This window comes from Lytechinus pictus, chromosome 19 (genome assembly GCF_037042905.1).
Source record: "Lytechinus pictus isolate F3 Inbred chromosome 19, Lp3.0, whole genome shotgun sequence".
Classification (NCBI taxonomy): Eukaryota; Metazoa; Echinodermata; class Echinoidea; order Temnopleuroida; family Toxopneustidae; genus Lytechinus; species Lytechinus pictus.
The window spans coordinates 7,300,585-7,324,236 of record NC_087263.1 but is presented as its reverse complement, the minus strand read 5'-3'; the positions used below and the strand labels follow the sequence as shown (position 1 = coordinate 7,324,236).

Genomic DNA, 23,652 nt, shown 5'->3' with positions numbered 1-23,652 from the left:
AAAAAAAAAAAAAAAAAAAAAAAAAAAAAGGTCTTCAAGCTCGTCAGGGTGGGCAATAAAGGTCTTCAAGCTCGTCAGGGGGGGGGGGGCATAAAAGGTCTTTCAAGTTCGTCAGGGGGGGCAGTGATATGTATTTTGTGTGGGTTGTGGCTCGTCAGGGGGGGGGGGGCAGAGTGCCCCCCTGCCCCCCCCCGTAGGTACGCTAGTGGCTACCGGCCTTAACGTAATTGATTTCAATAACTTTTTAGCCCCACTTAAGTATCCGTATAGTGTAGTAACTTTTTGTATGTATACGTATTTGCTAAATGTGTTTGTTCATTATAGCGCAATTGTTTCTCTTGTACATCTTCAGATACCTGAAGAATGCCCAATGGCCGAAAGCTCATATTAAACATGATGAAACAAAGATCAGGCTACGTCTCTATCTATGTTTTCTTGCTGTAGCATCTATACATGACATCATTTTTTCCTCAATGGGGTAGGCTATAATGGGCCGTAACCATTTAGCACTCCATTTTCAAAACTATTCTTTCCTCTTTATCCTCGTCAGTTTCACTAGACCCCCTTTTCACCTCCAGAAAAGGGGGACTGGGCTATACCCCTACCCCCTTCCCCGCCCTATGTCTCTGATTAATGGTTGCTCTGATTAATGGTTACCTGGTGCACCCAGCGTGCCTTCAATTTTTTCACATTGCCTCTGGAAATTCCTGGCACGTGTGGTAGTAAAGCAAACATAGGTTATAAAACAGACTAGATAATAATACAGTTTGCCATGCGATAGTCTAAAATATAGCATCAGGCATGGTACATCGAATGCATTATGATCAGCTTGGGGATGTGTTAGTACTGTCTAGTGCATGCTTCCGATCGTATAACGTGTAATAAATTTTAACAGTTTGCAGGTACCCGCTCAACTTGCCAGCAGGTCACTCGATATTGCACTTGAATTGTTCTTGACTTCTTCTTTAACATCTCGAGCGTCTGGAAATATTCCTATCATTTCTATGGATTTTTTTTGGTTGAAAAGTAGTAATCATTTCTTGGAAAAGTGTCTCGAGGAAAAGGGAATGTGTTCGTGTCCTCTCTAGAATCCGAAACACCTTAATCGAAGAACCGAGCAGCGTGCCCCACTTTTAGAAAGACCTCGTAAAAGAAGATTATATTTGCACATTTTATAACTTCGACTTGCAGGATACAAAGCTGAACCCGGTGAATGTATTTGAGCATTGAACGATTCTCGAAAGAGCTATATATACCGCGAAAGCAGTCTTTCGGTCTTCTTGATGATCAACATCAACTTGCTCATGTTGCTCGTATGTTTGAAATATTCTGGAATCGAATTCGTTCCGTATTAAATTGACGTTTTACAAGAAAGGAAATTCCATTCTTAAAGCTTCTCATTAAGAACAACAAGAAGAAGGGATACGCTCTAACTTTTACCTCATTTATTATCCGAGTTTCAAGACCCGGAGTAGATATGGAAGGGGGCGCCGAGGAAAAGTCATGTGATACGCCCCACCAAAATGGGGGTAGCCCGGCTGCTGAACAGAAGGATAGTAAATTAGACTCATCGTTAGAATTAAAGGAAGGTATGCTGACCCTATTATATTGTCATCTCAATGCTTATTTGTTATAAATTATTTTAACAGGTCCAATATCAAATTGTGCCTAGATATGTGTGTTGTACAGTACATCCCAGAAGGTCGGTGTGTTTTACAGTGACGTTTCATTTATGTATCGGATGTTGTGGAGTTCATAGAGATCAAAGTAGGCCTATGAGGACATCTGGAAAATTGTCGACTCTTTTTTCCCCTTTTATTTCTGAGGACACGCTGTACATGAATGTAAGAATACCAGGCACCAGATAAGCGTTTCAATTTTATCGACTCCATTAATCGGGCCTTATCTATCCATTAAATTAATCAAATTGCGTTTTACAATTTGGGTTTGTGTAGACATAAGTTGTAATACCTTTTTTCTTTTAGGTTTTCGAAGTTTCAGTAAATAAACTATTTCATGAAACTGATGAAAATGCCAACCATTTGTAGTTGTACATGCATGGAGTGCAGTTAATTATAACATACCTGTACTTCCAAACCCGATTCTTGCATCCATGTGCTGAAAGAAAAAAAACTATTGACTGCTGGTAGCAAGAGTCCGACCTGTAACACTACCACATGCATCCATTATTGAAATCTTTCATCTGACCTTCAGACCTTTAATCATTACGTAGCATTCACGATGCAAATGCATATCGGCAATAATCCCATTAATTGACACAAACGCCATTTAAAGTGTATATAGGAGACGTCGTTGAGTAAATATTGATTAGCTGATATCGTATGATGTAAATAGATTTGTGACTTAATTATCAAGACCAGAAATGCTTGGGATGACTTGAAATTAATATTTTGATATCGTGGGTCATCTCAGGGCTCTTCCATGGTTAAAGTGGTTCCTCAGATGAAGTTTGATTGGTGTGAATTTGGAAATCGGCGCAATCAAATTTTTCTACGATTTTGCTACATATTTTGGAAAAGAAATGGGGTAAGAGAACAATGGCAGGCGAAGCTTACATCAAAGTTCCCCAGAGCTAACATTCCCTTTTGCGAGCCGATAAACGTCTCTCACTTATAAATGAAGAGTTTGGTTGCAAAAGGGATTAGGTCCCCTTTGGACCATTCCGAGAAAATTCCATGTTTTTTATTCTCACGTATTGCAATATTCTTATGAGAAACTAAATTGTCATGATGTACTACCCTACCATATGAACAGAAAATTGGGTATAAAAGAAATCTACCTGTCTTCATTTTTTTTTCTATATATGTAAAAACAATATATCATTGTGGACCTAATCCCTTTTGCAAGCAAACTGAAATGAATCCAATCTGTTTTTATTAAAAAAGTGATTTTTCTCTGAAACTTTTATTCACGCTTTTATGTGAATTTCAAATTTTCTTTGGTATTACCAGAGCGACTAAAAATTTAGAGGTTTTGAGACAGAAACAATAAAAATTTATGAAAAATAGACCTAACCCCTTTTGACAAATGAGCTTTTCAGAAGAGTTTGGTTGCAAAAGGGGTTAGGTCCACTCAAAGAAAATCTTTTTGTGGGCCTAACCCCTTTTGAAAAAAAAAAGTGATTTTTCTTTGCCATTTCAGTTCACTTTTTAAAGGGAATTTCAACTTTTCTTTGGTATCATATTATAGAGCTCCTATATACAAATCTATACATTAAGACAAAAAAAAAACAAATTTGATGAAAAATTGACCTAACCCCTTTTGCAAGTGAGCTCTTCTAATGCATGTGTGTGGGTGGGGTGGCGGGGGTATGGATTTGTGTGTGTGTGTGTGTGTGTGTGTGATATAGGCCTAAGTTTTTGAAAGTTGGAGAACCACGACTTACGCTGCATCCATACTCTTTCCTCCATTCCATTAGTTTTTATTTTCGCAACATATTCTTCAGTTCGACTCTCACCGAGAACTACAGTGCGTATAAAAAAAAACGGGACAGATTTGAAAAGTCTATAAATTTTTTTTTTTTTCTTTCTTTTTGTAGGTTGCGCGCCCGGCGGCGGCCCTCCTACAGAGCTCTTGATTTTGTGTTCGATTATTTGGTTTTTGAGTAATTATCTATTGTGATTTGTATTTTACTGTTCTATGCCTGTCGTCAAGTACCTGCTGGACAAATTTGAAGATTTTTTTAAAGTGTAGTTTCTTTGTAGTTTGAGTAGATTCGTTTTCAATTTTTGCCACACTGCAGGCCTATCGCCATTTTGTACTGCTTGTGTGCATTACATGTGTATTATACTGTGTGTTGATGTAGTTCACTCTCACTGGCACAATGTTGCCATTGAAATAGCATTCTTTTGTACTTACTGTGTTTCTTTTGTATAGTAGCACTCAGCTATTACAGACCTATTGTCACATAACACCATGTTCCTTTCAGTATGTATCCAGTAGCTTCTCTACAGGTTCAAAGGGAAAGTACATTGGGACTCCCATATTGTACTATACCAACTCTGTTTCAACTTTCCAAGTTAGATTACTTGTTTGTGGGGACATTAATCCCAATCCAGGTCCTTCTAGTGATGTTCCCAACCCAAGTTTGGATACTGGTAAGATTAATGATACTAATGTTAATTAATTTCTGCATTCTTGTAATCCAGGTAATAAATCTGAAAAATGGCGTGAAGAGAATATCACAGCCTGGAAGAGGATTTTGTGCCTAGTTATTGCTCGAGGGCCGAAGACACATCGAGGAAAAAGAGCTGGTCAGGACAGATTCAAGAACTCTCTAAAAATTATGTACTCTAAATGCGCGCTCCCTGCGTAATAATTCCACCATCTTTCAAGATTTTGTTTCTGATAATAAATTTGATATAGTTGCTATTACAGAGACATGGCTGACTCAATTAGATGACGCCATCATTGCAGATCTCACTCCCCCTGGCTTTTCTGCATCACCCTAGAGTCTCCGGACGTGGAGGAGGTGTTGGGCTCTTATTTAGAGATAATTTCTCAGTTGTCATTAATTCATCTAATGTCTGTACATCTTTTGAATCTATGTCAGTTATGGTATCTAATGGCACTACTAGTTTTGAGATTCTAGTAATATATAGACCACCAGGTTTTCAATCATATTCTCTTTCTTAATGATTTTTCGGATTTATTGGATGAGAAATTGTATAAATTGTCTCCATTGATTATTACTGGAGATCTTAATATACATTTAGATGTCTCTTCATCCCTGCACACTCAGAAATTCAACGATCTCATAGATGGCCATGGGTTTTCCCAGCTGGTGACTACACCCACACATGGTCATGGTCATATTCTCGACGTTATTCTGGTTCGGAACTCTGACAGGCTGTTGTTTTCCCACCCACGAGTCTTCACTGGAATTTCCGACCACTCCGCTGTGACCTACAAGTTACGCTTCGACATGCCGAAACGGAAAGATGTAACTTCTTCTTCTCGCAATATCAAGGGCATTGATAGAACTGTATTCGTCAACGATATCTCAAGTAGCAACATTATGGCTTCACGTACAGAAGGCGTTGATGACGCTGTCACTCGTTACAATTCAGAACTCTGCAGATTACTTGACACTCATGCCCCAGCCAGGACTCGCAAAGTCAAATCACATCAGGAGAGTCCATGGTATAACTCTGATATCTCTGATGCAAAGAAGATGCGGCGGAGACTTGAAAGGATATGGCGCAACAACGGCAAGCTCCAAGCAGACCGTCAGTCATTCTGTGTTCAGCGTGACCGTGTGAACTACCTTGTTTCACAAGCCAAGCGCTCATATCACACCAGACTCATCGAGAACTGTGGGATGATCACAAGAAACTGTTCAACGTTGCAAATCGACTTCTGAACCGGAGGCAGTCTGCTCCTCTACCGACTTACACCGATGGTAGTTCGATGGCTGAAACATTTATCAAGTTTTTTCACTCTAAAGTAAATAAAATTCGAAATAGTCTACATCATAACGTGCCACCTGAATTAGAGCCAGTCACCTCGTCCTACCTCGGGTCTTTTCAACATACCAGCTAGCGCAGACGAAATTCTATCCCTTATCCGTAAACTGCCTCCCAAATCTTGCCAGTTAGATCCTGTTCCTAATATTCTAGTTAAAGATTGCGCTTCCACTTTTGCCCCAATTATTTGTCAAATTGTGAACCTCAGTATAGATCAAGCGACTGTACCTTCTTTGTTAAAGTCTGCTCTGATTCGTCTTCTGTTGAAAAAACCCTCCTTGGATCGGGAAACCTTGAAGAATTATCGTCCAGTTTGCAATCTTCCCTTTCTGTTTAAAATCCTTGTGAGAGTTGTGTTCACTAGACTGAACGATTATTTGTTAGAACACAATTTACTTGACCCTTTTCAGTCGGCTTACCGACCCCACCACAGTGTTGAGACTCTACTCATAAACGTTTCTAGTTTCATATTGCAGAAAATGGATTCTGGATGCGCTACCGCAATGGTCCTATTAGATCTGTCTTCGGCCTTCGATACTGTAGATCACAAGATACTTCTCAATACTCTTGCAAGCTTAGGTATCCAGGACCAGGCTCTTGAATGGTTTAGATCTTAACTATCATACCATTCACAGTCTGTCGTTCTTGACGGTTTCACATCCTCCTCACGGTCATTAGGTTGTGGAGTACCGCAGGGCTCTGTAGGCGGACCGACCTTATTTTCAATTTACCTACTCGGTCTTCGCCATATTTTTCAAAATCACCCTGTTCATTACCATATTTATGCCGATGATATTCAGGTTTTTGTCTCTTTTCCACCGGACCAAATTCAAGCTTCCCAAGCTTTGCACATTTTGGAAAATTGCATTGTTGCCGTAGACACCTGGGTGAAATCAAATTCACTGCAACTAAACCACAGTAAATGTGAGTTCATGCTTTTTGGCTCCAAATCTCAATTAAGTAAACTTAACATAGACTCCATTCTCATTGCCGGTAATCCTGTTCCTCTCTCTGATTCATGCCGATATCTTGGTGTCATTTTTTATTCCGAAATGTCAATGTCAAATCAGGTCACAAGTATTTGTAAATATGTCCGCTATCAATTGCGCAACATTGGTTTCATTCGAAAATATTTTACTCGTTCTGCAACAGAGAAACTAGTGCACTCACTCATTTCCTCACGTCTTGATTTCGGTAATAGTCTTCTCCTTAACATACCTAACTCTAAAATTACCCGACTTCAAAAACTTCAGAATTCAGCAGCTCGCATTGTTTCTCTGTCAAATAAACACGATCACATCACTCCTGTTCTCAAAGACCTCCATTGGTTGCCCATAAAGGATCGCATAGTTTTCAAAATTCTACTTTTGGTTCATCATATCATCAATGGATCCGCACCCGATTACAACAAGTCTCTTATACACCACTATCAACCTGCACGCACACTGCGATCATCCCAATCTAGTCTCTTGCAAATCCCACTATCTAAAAAATCCTGGGGCGATCGAGCCTTTGCTCATGCCGGACCAGCCCTGTGGAATTCACTACCACAGGAGCTGAAGAACTCAAACTCTGCAACATCTTTTAAGGGCAACCTAAAATTTCATTAGTTCACCAGCAGGTACTAGGTTTGAAGACAGTCATTTTTCCTCATTTTTTATTTAATTTACTTTTTTTTTTTTTTTTTTTTTTGTACTTCTCCTAGTTCTTTTTACTTTTATGTTTCGCTCTCCTAAAACGCCTTGAGCATTTAATCAAAATGGAAAAGACGCTATATAAATCCTATGTATTATTATTATTAATTATGATGTCTATATTTTGATGTAAATAGGTGCTCTAAGGTCTTATCTTTCATATGCTTTTAAATTATTAGTTTTGTTCATGCTTGAGCGAACACAGAATGTTTTTGTCTGGGGTTAAAAAGGAGGCTTGCGCCAAAATGGCATAAAATTATAAATATGTTGATCGGACTTCTTGCTAATTAGCAGACTTCCTCTTAACCTTTTCATTATCTTTGTCATAATTTTCAAATCATGCGGTCAAAATTCATTTTCAGATCTATTTATTTGCTTGAATTATTCTGTTGTTTCTTTTTAATATGCTCTCTGTTAGCTTTGAATATTCCTTCTTCTAGCTAAAACAATTTTGTTTCAACCGAATTATGGGAGAGCGTGGATTTTTTTTTCAAATCCTTTCATTGTGTGCTACAAAGGTTATGGTGCCTTTTGAACAGTGCCACACAGATGGGCGGGCGCTCGGATGCACCCCCTCCCCCCTCAATTAAAAAAAATCATGACCAAGAAAAAAAAGTGGACAGGAAATAAAAGGAAAGATAGAGAGTAAAATATGATATTATTTTCTGAATATTATGTTAAAATCTATCACAAAATTTGATATTGTAATAAAAAAGTGGGAATATTTGCGTACTCACTTCGCTCGCTTACAACTTTTTAATACATTTTACCCGATCTGCCATATCTAGCTCCTTCAAAATTGACTCAATTCACCATTGTCATTGAAAAACATGAGTCCCTTCCTGTGTTTCCTGTCAAGCAATTAAACTTGGTCAAGGAATCAATGACCCCTTGAAAAATAGATTCATGTCTGTTAAAGGTACATAACATAATTTGTTTCACGAAAATTTTTTTAATAATCACAAGTTTTCCCAATCAATAATTCAAATCTTGTTGCTTGGGTTGACAAAAAAAATCTTCTTTCCACAGCTACTTATGAAGGAAAATTAAAAGGTAAGAGAAGTTTAAATGAAAAAACAAAATAATTTAATTAAATGAATTTGTAAATTAAATTTGACAGCATAATTCGAAAATTGTGGCACTGATAATTAAAGGGTCAAGAGGAAGTCTCCTGATTAGCAAGAAGTCTGATCATTATATTACTCATATTCTGCAATTCTGGCGCAAGCCTCTTTTTGAACCCTCAACAGAAATGTCCCGTGTTCGCTCAAGCATGAACAAAATTTATTTTTGTTAATTGCATTTCAAAGATAAGACCGTAGAGCATCTATTAACACCAAAGTATAGGCATCATAATTTGAAACAAAAATTGTTTAGACTTTTCAAATCTGTCCCGTTTTTTTTATACGCACTGTATAGTGGAAGGGACCAATGAAAGCCAAAACAGACCGCAGATCGTGATAAAAGTTATCTGCAACACACATCTCCCTATAGTGCCTTTTAAAAGACGGATGTTTAGGAAGTGAATTGTATTATTTTTGGGGGCTGATTATTTTGTCAGCTCTTAACGAATTGACCTTTTTAGATGAGAGCTATACACGGCTTAATTGGTTTACTTAAAAAGGCTTCGTATTTCATTAAGTGAACTTGATAGTTGATACTATCATATTCGTCATCAAAAGCAAGACAGAAACGGAAAGAAATCTTCGTATTTCGGTAGTTTCCCATGTTGTTTTCCTCTCCCCTTGTGCTTGTCCCTATTCTACGAACAACACGGTGATCATTCAATTGGACCTATCGTCCCATTGAACACCAATTGAGATGCAAAGTATAATCAGCCCACTGAATACCTATCGGCAATTGGGCCGAGTAGGTATCCCGGGCTAGGTATATATGGAAAGTGAAAAAAATCCCATTGTGTGACTGATGAAAATTGACCCATTAAAATTGTTCCCCATTGCCAATTTTAAAGCAATTGTCAATGTTAACCATATTTAGGGTTCTAGGTTTTAATGGGTTTATTTCAACGGATATCCATTTTTTTTTCACTTTTCATCTACATAACAGATTGCCGATCGATGGTCAGTGGGGATCTCATTGCATGGTGATCATCTTTTAATTGGATTTCCATCCAGGGTAGGCCCGTACTTGAACCCAGAAAGAATATCGGACCTACTATTTTTTTTTTGCCTTGCAACCAGAGGGTAAAAAAAATCAATGTCTGGCCATCTTAAATAAAGATCGAGGTGTAGGCCTATGCCTTCTTATAGCATATGGGATCACGTACCCCCCCCCTTTAACACCAAGTTAATGTCGTTTTGAAATCAATAAACATTTTAAATCAAATTATACCGCAGAATCTACACCAATGTTTTAGTGGTAAATTTGCCAACTCGTCTACTGCCTATATTCGCGTCCGCTCACAACATGGTTTACTTTCATTGTGTATATAATGCCATTTCGTCCATCAACAGTTCGTCTACCAACCATTTGGTTCAAACATCACTTCGTGTAATCACCATTTCGTCTCAGTTGGTCTAATATCAATTTCATTACCATTTATTTAGCACAATTAACACTTAGTGCAGCTATGGACTAAATGGTTATTAGGACAACTGGTTATTAATAGACGAAATGGTAAATGGACAAATTGGGAATGAGACCATGTTGATAGTGGACAAACTGATGGTAGACCAAATGATAGTAGACGAGTTTGCAATTGGACGAATTGACATTAGACGAATTGGAAATAAACTTGTAGGTCATAGAGATATATTGATATTATATATCTCTATGTTGTAGGTGCACTACATATCGCGTTCCATATATATCTCTATGTGAACCATGCAACTCAATGTGAGAGAGAGCGAGAGAGAGTACATTGTTAATACATGAAGAGTACATGTATGCAAACCGGGCGTAATGTTTCCCGGATACGGACCTATTTTTACTGGGATACTCATTATTTTTCATTCGGAGACCGCTAGGAGGAGAATCTTTATCACATACGTATCTACATAATGTCGGTCAAGAGAAAAACGTAAGTGATATCACTGACAGGCACGTATTTAAATGCTTTAATGGTATTGTGGTGTGATCTTGTTATCGATTATTTTGCGAATCTCCAGCTCTTCTATTATATCTTGAGTGTTTATAAAATCAAAGTATGGAACGCGAAGTTTGGCGTCACAAATTCGTAAGAGATTTAAAATGTGTGCATGTGAACTGGAATACTTCTCCTTCTACGACGATAATCAGCAGGATGTTAGTGCTAAGGAAATATATTGGGTGCTCATCTGCAGTGCTTACACTTGTTGGTGCTTTTAAAACATTTTGCTTTTTAAACAATAGGCATGTAGTGAAACTTTAATTCAATTAAAAAATATTGCATTTAACTGTTCAATATTGTATTACTAATAAGATGAGTTGACTATTGGCACATGTTGCTTTTATGTTTAAACTAAAATAAAGCAGTAAAATGGAGAGATTTTAAGGGGAAATATCTTGAAAGAGATTTGTATGGGTAGTACATGAATTCTTTTTTTCTTCAAGTTGAATTTGTAAGTAATGTTCTGTGACCATTATAATCACATTTTTATGTTGTTCACATATAATTACCCCTCCCCCATTATCTTAGATCTATGTCTATATATTTGCTGTTCACTTTTTAATCTTCCCCCAGTAAAATGCACATTACATATTTCCAAGGGGGGGGGGGGGCAATTTTTTCGGAGGAAAATTTTGACAAGCAAAAAAATGTTTTCAACCACAATTAAGGATATTTCGTACCCGAAAAAAATTGACCAAAAAAGGTCTTCAATTTCAAAAGAGGGGACACACCTCTGTTTTAATGGCATTTTTACATTTCAATGCCGTGTAATACAATTTACATTCATTTACTTTTGTAACCTAAGTTCTTATATATGCTTTGATTATTGTATATATACTAAGTAGCCTCCAAATTAGCATTTATTATTTTTTGAGACTTTAACTCACAAGGCCACCATTGGCTTTATTTTAAGTCCTCCTTTTCGTTTCTCATATTATTACTGTACACAGGCCTAATTATACACGAATATCATTGCATTTATTTCAAGTAGTTTTTTGCATGTTTACATTTTTAAAATACTGATGCATATATTCGAAGTGTATTTTTCTATGTATATATATCTGTACTTATTGCCTTTTTTTAGAAATGAATAAATGAACTGAACTGAACATGGAAATTCATCTTTATTTGGCGCTACCACTATTAGTCACTCGAACTTGATTTAAGTTTCATGTGTAATTACATATCACGCCCTGCTAAATCACAAACTGGGCTCTGTTCTTGGATGTCATTGGCGCGGGTCGCGCGGGTCATTGTTTTATTTTGATCTGCCTTTATTTAATGCGCTCCATACCTTCATGTATCATTCTGGGAAGGCAACGAAATCAGGGGGGGGCGTTTCATCAAAATTGTTGTCCGACAAGTTGTCAGATCTTACATCTTTCCTTGATTCTGATTGGCTGAGAAGCACTGTAACTATGGTAACTGTCGGATAAAATGGGACTTGTCGGATAAAACGTCTGACATGTCCTTTCATGAAATACTCCCCAGGTGTTATTGTAAAATAATCTGCAGTGTAGTTGTCGGCAAGTGATTAATATGAGATTTTCACAACAATATTGCCTATCCAATGGGTACAAAGTTCAATGACCTTCATGGTTTCAGTTTCCTTTAGTTTGAGTTGTTGCATTATGAGGGGATATGATGAAATATACCTCTTCCTGTAGGTCGATAGTTATATATACTTCACGCATGAGCGAGTATAATATCAGAAAAACATGAAGAGCATGAGCGTACGCAGCGGGGGGGGGGGAGGGCAGGGGCAGTTGCGCCCCCAGAAATTTTGAGAACTTACATTTTTTACTGAAAATTTCCAAAAAAATCACGAAAAGTGTGCACGAAATCCGATAATTTCAATTTACAAAATGCGAAAGCTCCCTCGCTTTTGATATTGTTTTTTGGAAAAATTTTACGCGTCCTGCCCCCAGCAAAAAAAAAATCTGCGAACGGCTATGATGAGGAGTATGTACCGAACATTTATATGGCCGTATAATGTGTCTGAATTTCAAAGAAAAATCATTTTGAGATTCAGATATAGCCGCGAATGATTTTTTTATTCCTCCTCATTTTTTTTGTCTGAGCTAATACGTGACCTTAGCATAACAAAGATATGTCATGAAATATTCAGTTTTAATAATGTAAAACATTGATAATAAGTGAACAATATATATTTTCCGTTTACTAGCACCAGTGTACTCAAAAGGGGGCAAAGTACAAATCGTTTTAGATCAATATTTACTTTGGAGATATTGATTTAGACACATTTAGATACTTTGCTGCCCGATGTGGCAATGAACTCAATTAAAGGAATATGACGTTTTGTTGAGTCAAATTACAAGTGGATATTAAAACAACTTCTGAAGAATCCTAAATTTATTGAACAATGATTTCCAATCCTTGGAAAGAAGATAATGGATTTAAGTTATGTACAGGGGTTATTTGAATAATGATAATTAGCGCCTTTAATTATTTCAAACTTGATATTCTTCAGAGTAATCACAGGGGTAATTGACTATCATTACTCCAAAACTATAAAACGAAGATGAAAGTAAAAAAAATGAAACATGATGATGACAATGATGACTTTGATAATAACGTTTACACTTTTTCTCGATTATTTTCACCCCAGCCACCCACTCGCCTTCCTTTTTGCCATTGAACATGTAGAATGGAGATAATGATGATGATGATGATGAAGAAGAAAAAGAATATGATGTAGATAATGTTGATGATAACGATAATGATGATGATGATAATTATTATGATGATGATGATGGCGATTGTGATGATGCTGATGATGACGATACGTACTTTTTAAAATGAATTCGTTTATTTCCATCTCCAGTGAAGGTGATGGAGAAAAAAACAGATTGTAATGATGCTGATGATGACGATACGTACTTTTTAAAATGAATTCGTTTATTTCCATCTCCAGTAAAGGTGATGGAGAAAAAAAACAGATTGTAATGATGCTGATGATGACGATACATACTTTTTAAAATGAATTCGTTTATTTCCGTCTCCAGTGAAGGTGATGGAGAAAAAAACAGATTGTAATGATGCTGATGATGACGATACGTACTTTTTAAAATGAATTCGTTTATTTCCATCTCCAGTAAAGGTGATGGAGAAAAAAAACAGATTGTAATGATGCTGATGATGACGATACATACTTTTTAAAATGAATTCGTTTATTTCCATCTCCAGTGAAGGTGATGGAGAAAAAAACAGATTGTAATGATGCTGATGATGACGATACATACGTTGCAAAAACTCCGGTGTTGATTTAACACCAGCCCGGAATCAATATCTGTCTACACCAGGGAAGTATTGAAATAACACCAGTTTGGAATCAAACCGATGCTGTTTTAATACTAATTGGTGTTGTATAAACACATATCTGGTGTTAGACCAAAACCAAACTGGTGTTGTTTAACACTTCTCTGGTGTGGACATATATAGATTACGGGCTGGTGTTAATTCAACACCGGATTTTTTTCAGTGTACTTTTTAAAATAAATTCGTTTTTTCCATCTTCAGTGAAGGTGATGGAGAATACAGATGACAGTGAACCAATCCTAGTCGATGACAACGAGGAACCACCGAACTACAACTCAATTAAAGCAAATGAAGAAACAACATCGGAAACATCCGGAGATGGCTCCCGACAAGTCACGAACAATTTCGAAAATGTCCGAAAGACTCTCCTGGGTTTTGTGATCGTCACGGGTATAGCGGTTTCGTGGGTCGGTTCGACTCAATTCTCACAGAGTACATACTCGGAAACCTTCAATGCGCCTTACTTCAACGTTTGGTTTGGGACTTTATGGATGTTCATCTGCTATCCGTTTTATGTGGCCGGTTCGTGGATATTCAAGAAGGAGAGTCGCAGTTATTCGGGAACCGTCGACTTATACAAGTAAATAATTAAGAGATTAACTATTGGAAATAGAAAGTAGAGAGAATTTTGATTTTTGCTCAAATGGTATCTTGGCATACTACAAATATTATATTACTCTGATCATGGACTTCAATCGCAGTTTCATACACGCTGTCCCTAGACCTGGGTATCGTTCCAGTTTGGAGCCATTTGAAAGGCACACTAATACCAAACTAATTCATGACTGTGTCACATCCTACTCTGAATAACACCTGGATGGTGAATGGCAAACGTATTATGTGCCTTTTCAATATTATGTGCGCCGATGGGTTTTGAACCCCAACCCTTAGTTTAAGAGTCAAATAACAAAGCACCTGACCACATCACCTAACGAATTTGGAAGTCATTTAAGTAACATCTGGCTACAAAAATAAAAATATGCAAAATTAAACGCATATATTTTGGAAATTGGGCCCTGTAGATAGCCCCTTTACCCAATTAAGGGGAGCGTTTCTACAAGATGTGTCATCCGACATCTCTGAAAGTTTTCCTTGGTTAAGATTGGCTGCGAGGCACAGTTCCTATGCTAACCGTCGGATAAAATCTCCCGTATGTCCTTTAATGAAAATGCTCCCCCGATCCGATATTCTTGTCTGTCACGTTTTAATGTTTATCTTTTTCCATTATTTTCAGGCATTCCGAACGAGTATTCGGGCGGAAGGGGCTCACCATCAAAAACTACTTCCGATTGGTCGCTCCCTTCGCGCTGTGCTGGATGGTGACCAATTATATGTACGTTTACGCGCTTGGTAGGATTGCTGCAGCTGACGTCACGGCATTGTTCTCCAGTAATACCGCCTTCATTTACATATTTTCGTGGATTTGGCTTCACGAACGAATTGTGCTTCTTCCTGCGAGGGTAAGCTTGTAATATCACTCTTTCCTTTCACCCTGTAGTAGCGGAATCATTCTGCTTTCGTGGTATGACTCCATGCTGCGAATAAAGTTCATTCTAGCTGACGTCATCAAATTTGTCTGCAGAAAAATTAGTGTAATTTCCCCTTGCAAACAATTTCCACACGTACCTGGGCATATTTTGTGAGATTATTCACAATTCTGCCAATCGGTAGCGACGGTTGTGGTTTCAATAGCCATCATTGAGGGCATTAGTAAGAATTATACGCACGATGTACCTTTGGAATAGTGCTAACACGCCCGAAACATCATAGTCGAGGGCGTTTGGACTGTTTCAAAGGTAATAACAATGATTTTGGAACAGTCAAATGATTCAAATTATTCTGCGTAACCTCTCTAATGCCCGACCAAAGTGATGCGTATTAAACGTTTTGTACTTACATAATGTGGATCATGCTTATTTGATAAACCACCATCTTCTTAAAGCTCTGACATGCCAAATGAACAAGTAAAGAGTACTGGTCATGAGCAAATTTACATGTATTGTACTATAAACCTCTATTCATCTAATAGATTCCGACTAGTCATTTGATTAGGATCCATGTCACCGTTTTATAATTATCATTATGTTATTGTTAATATTATTACAAGGTATATTTCAATGGAATTAATGCAAAGGGATATATTTCTTATATTGTCTCGTTCTCAGGGCGTATCTGTTATCCTATCTATCGGTGGTATAGTACTTATATCATACGCAGATGGTTTTCAAGGAACTACTGCTATCGGCATCGCTCTCTCAATCGGTTCAGCTATTGGATCGGCTTTTTATAAGGTATATGGATTATTATTATACTTTTAATTGATTTCGTTTACAAGATAGGGAAAATGGTAATTTAGTTCTGTGCGATCTTTTCTTTTTATTGTATTCCACACTAAATATGAACAATTAAAATCATTGTTGTTAAAGGTCAATTCCACCCCAGAAAAATGTTGATTCGAATCGAGAGAGAAAAATCAAACAAGCACAATGCTAAACAAAAATCATCAAAATCTGATGTAAAATAAGAAAGTTATGACATTTCGAAGTTTCGCTTATAAAAAAAAAACAGTTCTATTTACAACTCAGTGGCATGCAAATAGGAGAGTCGATAATGTCCATCACTCACTATTTCTTTTGTTTTTTATTGTTTGAATCATACAATATTTCATTTTTACCAATTTGATATTAAGGACCAACTTAACTGAACCATGAATGTGCATATAACTGTTTAATGAAATTAAGCGAAAGATTTTTCTCCTTTTCTTCGAATCAACTTTTTGTTGGGGTGGACTTGTCCTTTAAAGGACAAGTCCACCCCAACAAAAATTTGATTTAAGTAAAAAGAGAAAAATCCAACAAGCATAACACTGAAAATTTCATCAAAATCGGATGTAAAATAAGAAAGTTATGACTTTTTAAATTTCGATTAATTTCACAAAACAGTTATATGCAGATCCTGCTCGGTTTTGCAAGTGAGGGAACTGATGACACCACTCGCTATATTTCTTTTGTATTTTATTATATGAAATATTCTAATTTTCTCCTCAATGTCCTGTGAAACAAAGCTTTATTTCTCCCTGAACTTGTTGAATTACCATTGCTTAACATTTTATGGTTCAGTCAAGTTGGTCCTTATTGTCAAATTTGCAAAAATTGAAATAATGTATTATTCGAGCAATAAAAAACAAAGAAAATAGTGAGTGAGGGACGTCATCGATCTTTCATTTGCATGTTACTAAATTGTGCATATAACTATTTTTTGAAAAATAAGCGAAAGTTTAAACTGTCATAACTTTCTTATTTTACATCCGATTTTGATGAAATTTTCAGCATAATGCTTGTCTGATTTTTCTCTATTGATTAAAATAAACATTTTTATGAGGTGGACTTGACCTTTAAGAAAAGACCATTCGTGATAAAAATGGGATTAAGGAAACAGGTTACCATAGCATACGTACGGTAGCATAGAGAACGCTGGTTGACACGTTTAGGTTTGACAGCCCCTTTAGTCTATCAATCTTTAAAACAATCTTTGATAACAGGTACTATTTAAACGGTACATCGGGGATGCGACGTCTGGACAGGTATGCTTGTTTCTGTCGCTGCTGGCGCTCTTTGATTTAGTCTTCTTGTGGCCTGTACTACTCACCGTGTATTACACAGGTTTTGAGCAGTGGGATTGGAACAACATGCCATGGAACTATCTTTGTGGTAGCTCAGCACTGTCAGTAGGTGAGGACGACAATATAAATCAATAGGGAGGGAGAGAAAGAGAGAATAAGTGTGTGTGTTTATGCGCATGTGTGTATGTTTGCGGGTGCGCGCGTGCGTGGGGGTGTTTTTATATTGTGTTTATCACTATACGTATTCGGGCACTTTTGAACCATAGAAAATGCCTTAGAATGGATGACGGATTCTCGGGAATCACCTTAAAATAAAAAAACGGGCCTAGTATGAAGCCTTATGGTACTCCAAATATTATGGGTTTTTGGATAGAGGTCGCTTTTAATTCTTAAACAATCTCGATAGTTTCTTACAGAAAAAACACACAAAAAGTTTTTTTTTTTTTAAATAATAGTACATGGATTGTAGTCTTGATAGCCTCTCCAAAATTAATGCGAGGTGGCATATGGTGTACCACAATGCTCTATTGTCGGACTGCTATTCATATTTTCAAAATATAATTTGTTTGATTTGGAAACCTATAGAATATTTGGGTAATATAAACTTGGGCGTATTATTTTTTCTGTCTATCTGATGTTCCTTTTTTGTGAAAAATAATATTTAGTCGAAGGGAATGGGATTGATAAAACATGATATATTTGATAATAACCAGCGAAAATTATTTGTTTTATGTGCAGTTTTTAACTTCCTGATTAACTTCGGTATCGCGGTCACGTTCCCACTGTTCATTGCTCTCGGTACCGTGGTTGGTATCCCTCTAAATGCAGGTATGTTAAGTGTGAATGCACTATCATTTTAGTAATGGTAATTAGGACTTTCACATTCGGAACCTTTAACCAGAATACGCCGAAAGATGTATGGAAAGCTTTTACAACATTGAATCTTATCTCTTTGTTTCTATGATTTATTCCTTGATATTGACGTAATAGAATCTTAATATAAAGAATTCTTATCAAGAAGCAATATCTTGATGTCAAGAAAATCATTCATTAACAAATGCCATTTCTCGGTATCAAGAATTTTGTTTGTTACATCAACAAATATGATTAAATATTAATACAACTTACCATAAATAATTTAAGAAGAAACTAAAAGATAGAGGAAAAACCACAACATTATTTGCCGTGTATTTTGACAAGGTGAGAGGTTGAATTTCCGATTACCAAAGGAAGAGGACGGGGGAGTATGGCCAAGCTGTAAATGATGATCGGAGCCAAATAGTTAACTGTTGGGGGCGGGGCGGGGTACAACAGTACACTCCGCTGTAGATATAAAGTACTATAAGGCATATCTGAAATTGCCGAAAAAAGAAATATGTGTGGGCATGCAGTAAACAGCCGCTGCGTACATTAATGCTGACATGCTCCGGAGACATATATTTTTGCAGCCAAAAAAATGATTTGGTGATCAATCATTTGTCCAACCTATGTTATTTCATATTCACATCTCTTTATTGCGCTCAGTGGTCGATCTCATTTTCCGAGGGAGGGGATTCGGTTCTTGGAAGATCGGAGGCACGATTCTCATCGTTTTTGGATTCCTCATTATGCTGATGCCCGAAAGATGGCAGGAGAAAGCATACTGCTGTAAATCCCGTAGATCGGTGACGCTGAATGGGAATGAGGAAGCAGCGAATGGCGGTATCGATAACCCGACGGTGGAGAGTGAAGCATCCAAAAAAGAAAACATGAATGGAACGGTTTGATGTTTTTTTTTTATAACTGGTTTTATATTATGCAGCATGAGTCATTTTCGGATCACAAAAATCTGTTCGACTTAAACTAAATAAAACCCCTTAAGAAAGTTTGGTCGTGTGGGAGCAGATTTTTTTTTAAAATAAATAAAGAATAAAAAAACAAAAAACAAGGGGACCAACGAGACTCTGAGTAAAATGTGACAGGCAATTCGAAAGTTATGGACATTTAAATGTTGAGATCAATAATGGTATGGTGATCATCCTGCTGGCCACATACAAACAAAATCTGTGATGTCAGTCACGGCACACATGTAGACCCCTCTGGACACTGAAAATGTAACCAAAAACGCATTTTTTGCTCATTCTTGATAATGACAAACTATTCATCAATAATATAATGCTGTGAAACCTCTGTTACACGTCCTCTTATACACAAGAACTCCTGACCTTGCGATAGAATAGAAAAAGGAGAAAATTTAAGTGAAATAATGGGAAAGATCCAGGTGTGTGACGTCACAGATGTTGGTCGAACTGCTTATGAGAGGATCTACATACTGTATGATTATAGTGATTTAAATTTTCAGCTGCTCAATACTTTCTTTCTTATTATTCGTCCAACCTTCATCAAACTTTCATTGATCCGTTTTCTTGATTTATATCTTTTATCTTTTATTTTTTAAGTGTTTCATTCTACTTTCAGAGAGACAAGGCTTAAAAACAGTTTAACCAAATTGCTTCGATATTTGGTCCTGCTTGTAATAAAGTTACATGTATAACCTTTCGTGTTTGTATCCGCCCAATGCAACGATAAACTGTGATAACCGATCTACGACAAGGGCAAGGATGTGTCTGAATATGATGTCATTTGGCTGAGTACTATTGCACTGTACTAATATTCATATACTGACAACATATATTGTTAATATCGAATCACGGAGAGTGCCTCAATTCGGTAGGTATTATGTTCACATTGGAAAAATTCATTTTTTTTTCTTATTTTGTATTTCTATTCTATTATAATATTTGGCTGTTGTTAATTTTGCCTGGTTGTGAAGCGATTTTTTTTTAAATCTAGGAAAAGGTGAAAGTCATGTGACTAGCTAAGAGAGTATTTGACACCTCACGAAGGGCACCACAATCAAATAGACCAGTTCGCAGTTTATTTCATGGGCAATTTTGGTCAAATGACCTTTCATTTCTTTCATTATGATAATAGGCAGATTTCAAAGTAAGATATTATGTAAGCATGCCTTACATAGCAGTACGAAGAAATCGAATAGACCAGGTAACTAAAATAGCACACCAGTGAACACTCTATGAAGGTATTTGTTGCATTTCTACTTCGAATGCATTAGCATGTTGTTATAACAATTATACTTAGCCAACTGTGAAATACCATTTGCTAGTGGTTGGTGTTGTTTTTGTGGATTAATGAAAAGAAAAACACAATTCAAAAGAATTTATGAATAGACATCAAAGTTGGAACTTATTTCATTAAATATTAAACCACCATGTCACTTAAAAACCAATGACCTTCTTCTGATCATGCGCAGAATGCAACTACGAACTGGCTTATTGGCTTTAATATACGATAGATACTTAATAATGACATAATACCCTAAAAATGTTGTGGTAATAATAACATCGAAACTTTTTATCACATTAGGTTGATGAATATTTTGTTTTATTTTCACCATGTATAACAAAAGTTAATTAATAGAATATAGTGTTACATTGGCGATACAAATAGGAACTAAGCATAAACAAAATATGTGTCAAGCACATAGTACCTGAAATACCATCTTAGGTATTAAAGAAAAGCATGGTTCGAATAAAAAAAAAATCGTAAAAACAAAACTAAAACCTATTAACATATAGACATCATCATCAAGAAAATTAACTACAGAACAAGTCCAAGCAAGCACCACGAATCCGACAATGGTAAAGCTTGTTTAAAAGTATATTACGATAAATAACATAATTATTCAGTGGAATGAAATTTCCTGAATCCGTATTGGTGGTTATTGAGTAATTTGTAGCTAGTCATAAACTTGTCTAATCTATCGTAAACCCCCCTTTATAATATTTTAAAAAACATGAACTTATAAGTTATAGAATAGGCTGATAATTGGAAAATAAACTAGTACCATCTTTTTATACATTGGTATAACTTTGGAAATTTTCATCATTGTGGGACAATGGTATAGGTTGAAAACCTAAACAACGAGTGATGATTATGTGTTAATTTTGACATTTTATTTATCATGCTTATTAACATGAAAATATTGAATAATTGTTCTTATGTATCTTGGATATGAGTGAAAACTTGTACATTGGTAACAATGATTATAGCCTAAGATGTACATTTGCCTTTGATTTGCCATAAAGTTCAATCAAACTGAAATGAAATGATGGTTATTTTATTTGATTGGCAAATAAAACAAACCTAAGCAATAATGGTGTTTTATTTTAATTCTTCATTTCCTATCTTTTAGTTTGAATATGTTTATGGGCAGCCTTAAGTAAAAAAAAAATGATAAAGGAGCGGGTTAGTGGAGTGTGATCTAGACAAAAGAAGGCAAAATTTTCTCAGTCATTCCAAAGCACAAAGCTACCAAGAAATTACACAAGTGATAGAGATTACCAAAATATGCAATTTACCAAAATGTGCCGTAACAGAACCGCGGATAAAGCATGTTCGTCTCATCCCAATTTGTACGATCCCGTTGCATTGTGCATGGCTTTGGGAAGACAGCTTTAGGATATCCGTTATACCAGGGGCGTCGCTACGAGAGGCAATTGCTTCCCTATGCTTGTGAAAGTCGTGAAAAAGGGGAAAATGATGAAAAAGAAAAAGAGAAGGAAAGAAATAATGAAGACTAGGTCCTATCAAGAGGTCAGATATGGATCGTGGTATATAACCCCTATAGAGTACCGAAGCGATGACGTCAGTTGCCATGGTGTCATGACGGCCTGGTTCTAAACAAATGAACCTGGGGCGTGTTTCTCGTTGGAGAAAATGGCTGCTAACGGAATTTAATCACTTGCAACCTCAGAATGATGGTAATTTTTGCAAATATAAATGTGTATAGACGATCGTCAGCTGCGACTCTGTTTAGAACCAACCGGTTCGTTGTCATGGCAGTGACGTCACACCTCCGTACTCTGTTATTCCATAGAAACAAAATGACATCCTCTTTGGGATGTCATAAGATCAAGCGATCTTAATCACTTAGTTAATTTCCTGGTAGCTTTGTACTTTGAAAAAAAACCATGGGAATAATTGGCAGGCTTGTAAGCTTAAACTTCACTTCAATACCCGGCCGTTTTATTTTTGGCCCTTATGGCCCCCCAAAAAATCTATTTTCTTCCCGGTACTGACCGCACAGAAACGTTGTTAGCTCTAACAATGCGCTAACAGAGGCCCTGTTACAACCAGTAATGTGGCTCCGATGCCTGATGTTACAACAATGCATTACTTACACATCGAAATAAATGTTTTGACAAAATCCGAAAGATGTGACTGGGCTTACTGTTGGCGCTCTGTAAGGATAACATTTCTGTGCGGCCAGCACTGGTGAGTAAGCAAATGAAGAGACTGATGTCCTCCACTCACTTTCTTTTGTATTTCATTACGTGAAATATGAAATGAATCTGTAAAAGAATAATAAGGAAGTTATCAAACCTAAGCCTGGGTTTATTACGAAGAATAATACCATAACAAAAATCATGAGACAAGAGCTGACATAGGCCTATACATATTTTGTAAAATTTGCAAACCGTCCTCCATTTGGAGTAGGTTTCGCCTCACGAGCACTGATAATGAGGTTCTGCGTAGGGATGCTCAATCTCATCGGTTGGCAGAACGGTATCTGGTGGAGAAGAGATTAACATGATTTGAATAAATCAAAATAATAAAAGTTCGAATAATGTAGTATAAGATACTTAAGTGTTATTAAATAGTTACGTTTAGTAGGCCTACATCGTAAACATGGAAATGAGTGCATGTCAATTAAAAAAAATCCACTGATCAAACAAAACCAATTTAAAAAACCCGTGGTTTTCATTATTCATCTATTAAATGAAAGGATATCATATATGTACCAGAAAAAAAGTAAGAAATAATGAGAATAGTAATAATCCGAACGACAGCATTACAGATGATTATTACCCCTGTCATCGGATCCTGGCATGCCCACATACAACGTATGCACTTTCTCCACTCCCTGTGGAGCATTCCAACAAAATTTCAATTGCTGGGCATACTACATAGTCTTTCACACCCTACGGGGTACCCATTTAACACCTGGGTGGAGAGTGACAAAGTGTGGATTGATGCCTTGTCAAAGGACGCTAGGCAAAGTTCGGATTCGAACACACGACCCTCTGATTACAAGGCGAGAGTCAGAAACGGTACACCACGACGCACAGTGGGCCGGGGCGAAACAAAAGTGCGCCAAAAGTCATTTTGGGCAATTTCAGATTTTTAATTTTTGTCATGCCCAGCTAAAAGACAACAATTTGAAGAATACTTCAGCAAAATATTTCATTCGGGAATTTGCATAAAGGTTGTTAGTTTCCTACCTCAAATCGTAAAATGTGACATTTTGCGAAATGCCGCGTATATGACAACCTAGTTGAAAAA

General features: G+C 36.7%; 2 protein-coding genes across 2 annotated transcripts in view; one reads left to right on the top strand and one right to left on the bottom strand.

The window, feature by feature from the left end:
• Positions 1 to 3,936: 3,936 nt before the first annotated feature.
• On the top strand, positions 3,937 to 21,464 carry LOC129283371 (solute carrier family 35 member F3-like). Its single transcript, XM_064113692.1, has 7 exons — positions 3,937 to 4,118; positions 13,830 to 14,208; positions 14,863 to 15,088; positions 15,794 to 15,919; positions 17,170 to 17,359; positions 17,989 to 18,078; positions 18,775 to 21,464. Exons 2-7 carry the CDS (start codon positions 13,838 to 13,840, stop codon positions 19,014 to 19,016), a joined length of 1,245 nt encoding a protein of 414 aa, XP_063969762.1. The 5' UTR covers positions 3,937 to 4,118; positions 13,830 to 13,837; the 3' UTR covers positions 19,017 to 21,464.
• The window catches only part of LOC129282662 (uncharacterized), a 28,564-nt gene continuing 25,726 nt past the window's right edge, over positions 20,815 to 23,652 (bottom strand). Inside the window, exon 18 of the mRNA XM_064113693.1 lies at positions 20,815 to 22,879. Within this exon, the coding sequence (XP_063969763.1) occupies positions 22,815 to 22,879 (65 nt within the window). The 3' untranslated portion in view covers positions 20,815 to 22,814. The remainder of the gene's footprint in view (positions 22,880 to 23,652) is intronic.

Bases quoted from the DNA above. Each gene is read 5' to 3' on its own strand.
- LOC129283371 (XM_064113692.1), top strand. From the start codon at position 13,838: ATGGAGAATACAGATGACAGTGAACCAATCCTAGTCGATGACAACGAG. The intron at 15,920-17,169 runs GTATATGGATTA...CTTTGATAACAG, and splicing joins TTGGATCGGCTTTTTATAAG to GTACTATTTAAACGGTACAT. The intron at 18,079-18,774 runs GTATGTTAAGTG...TATTGCGCTCAG, and splicing joins TGGTATCCCTCTAAATGCAG to TGGTCGATCTCATTTTCCGA.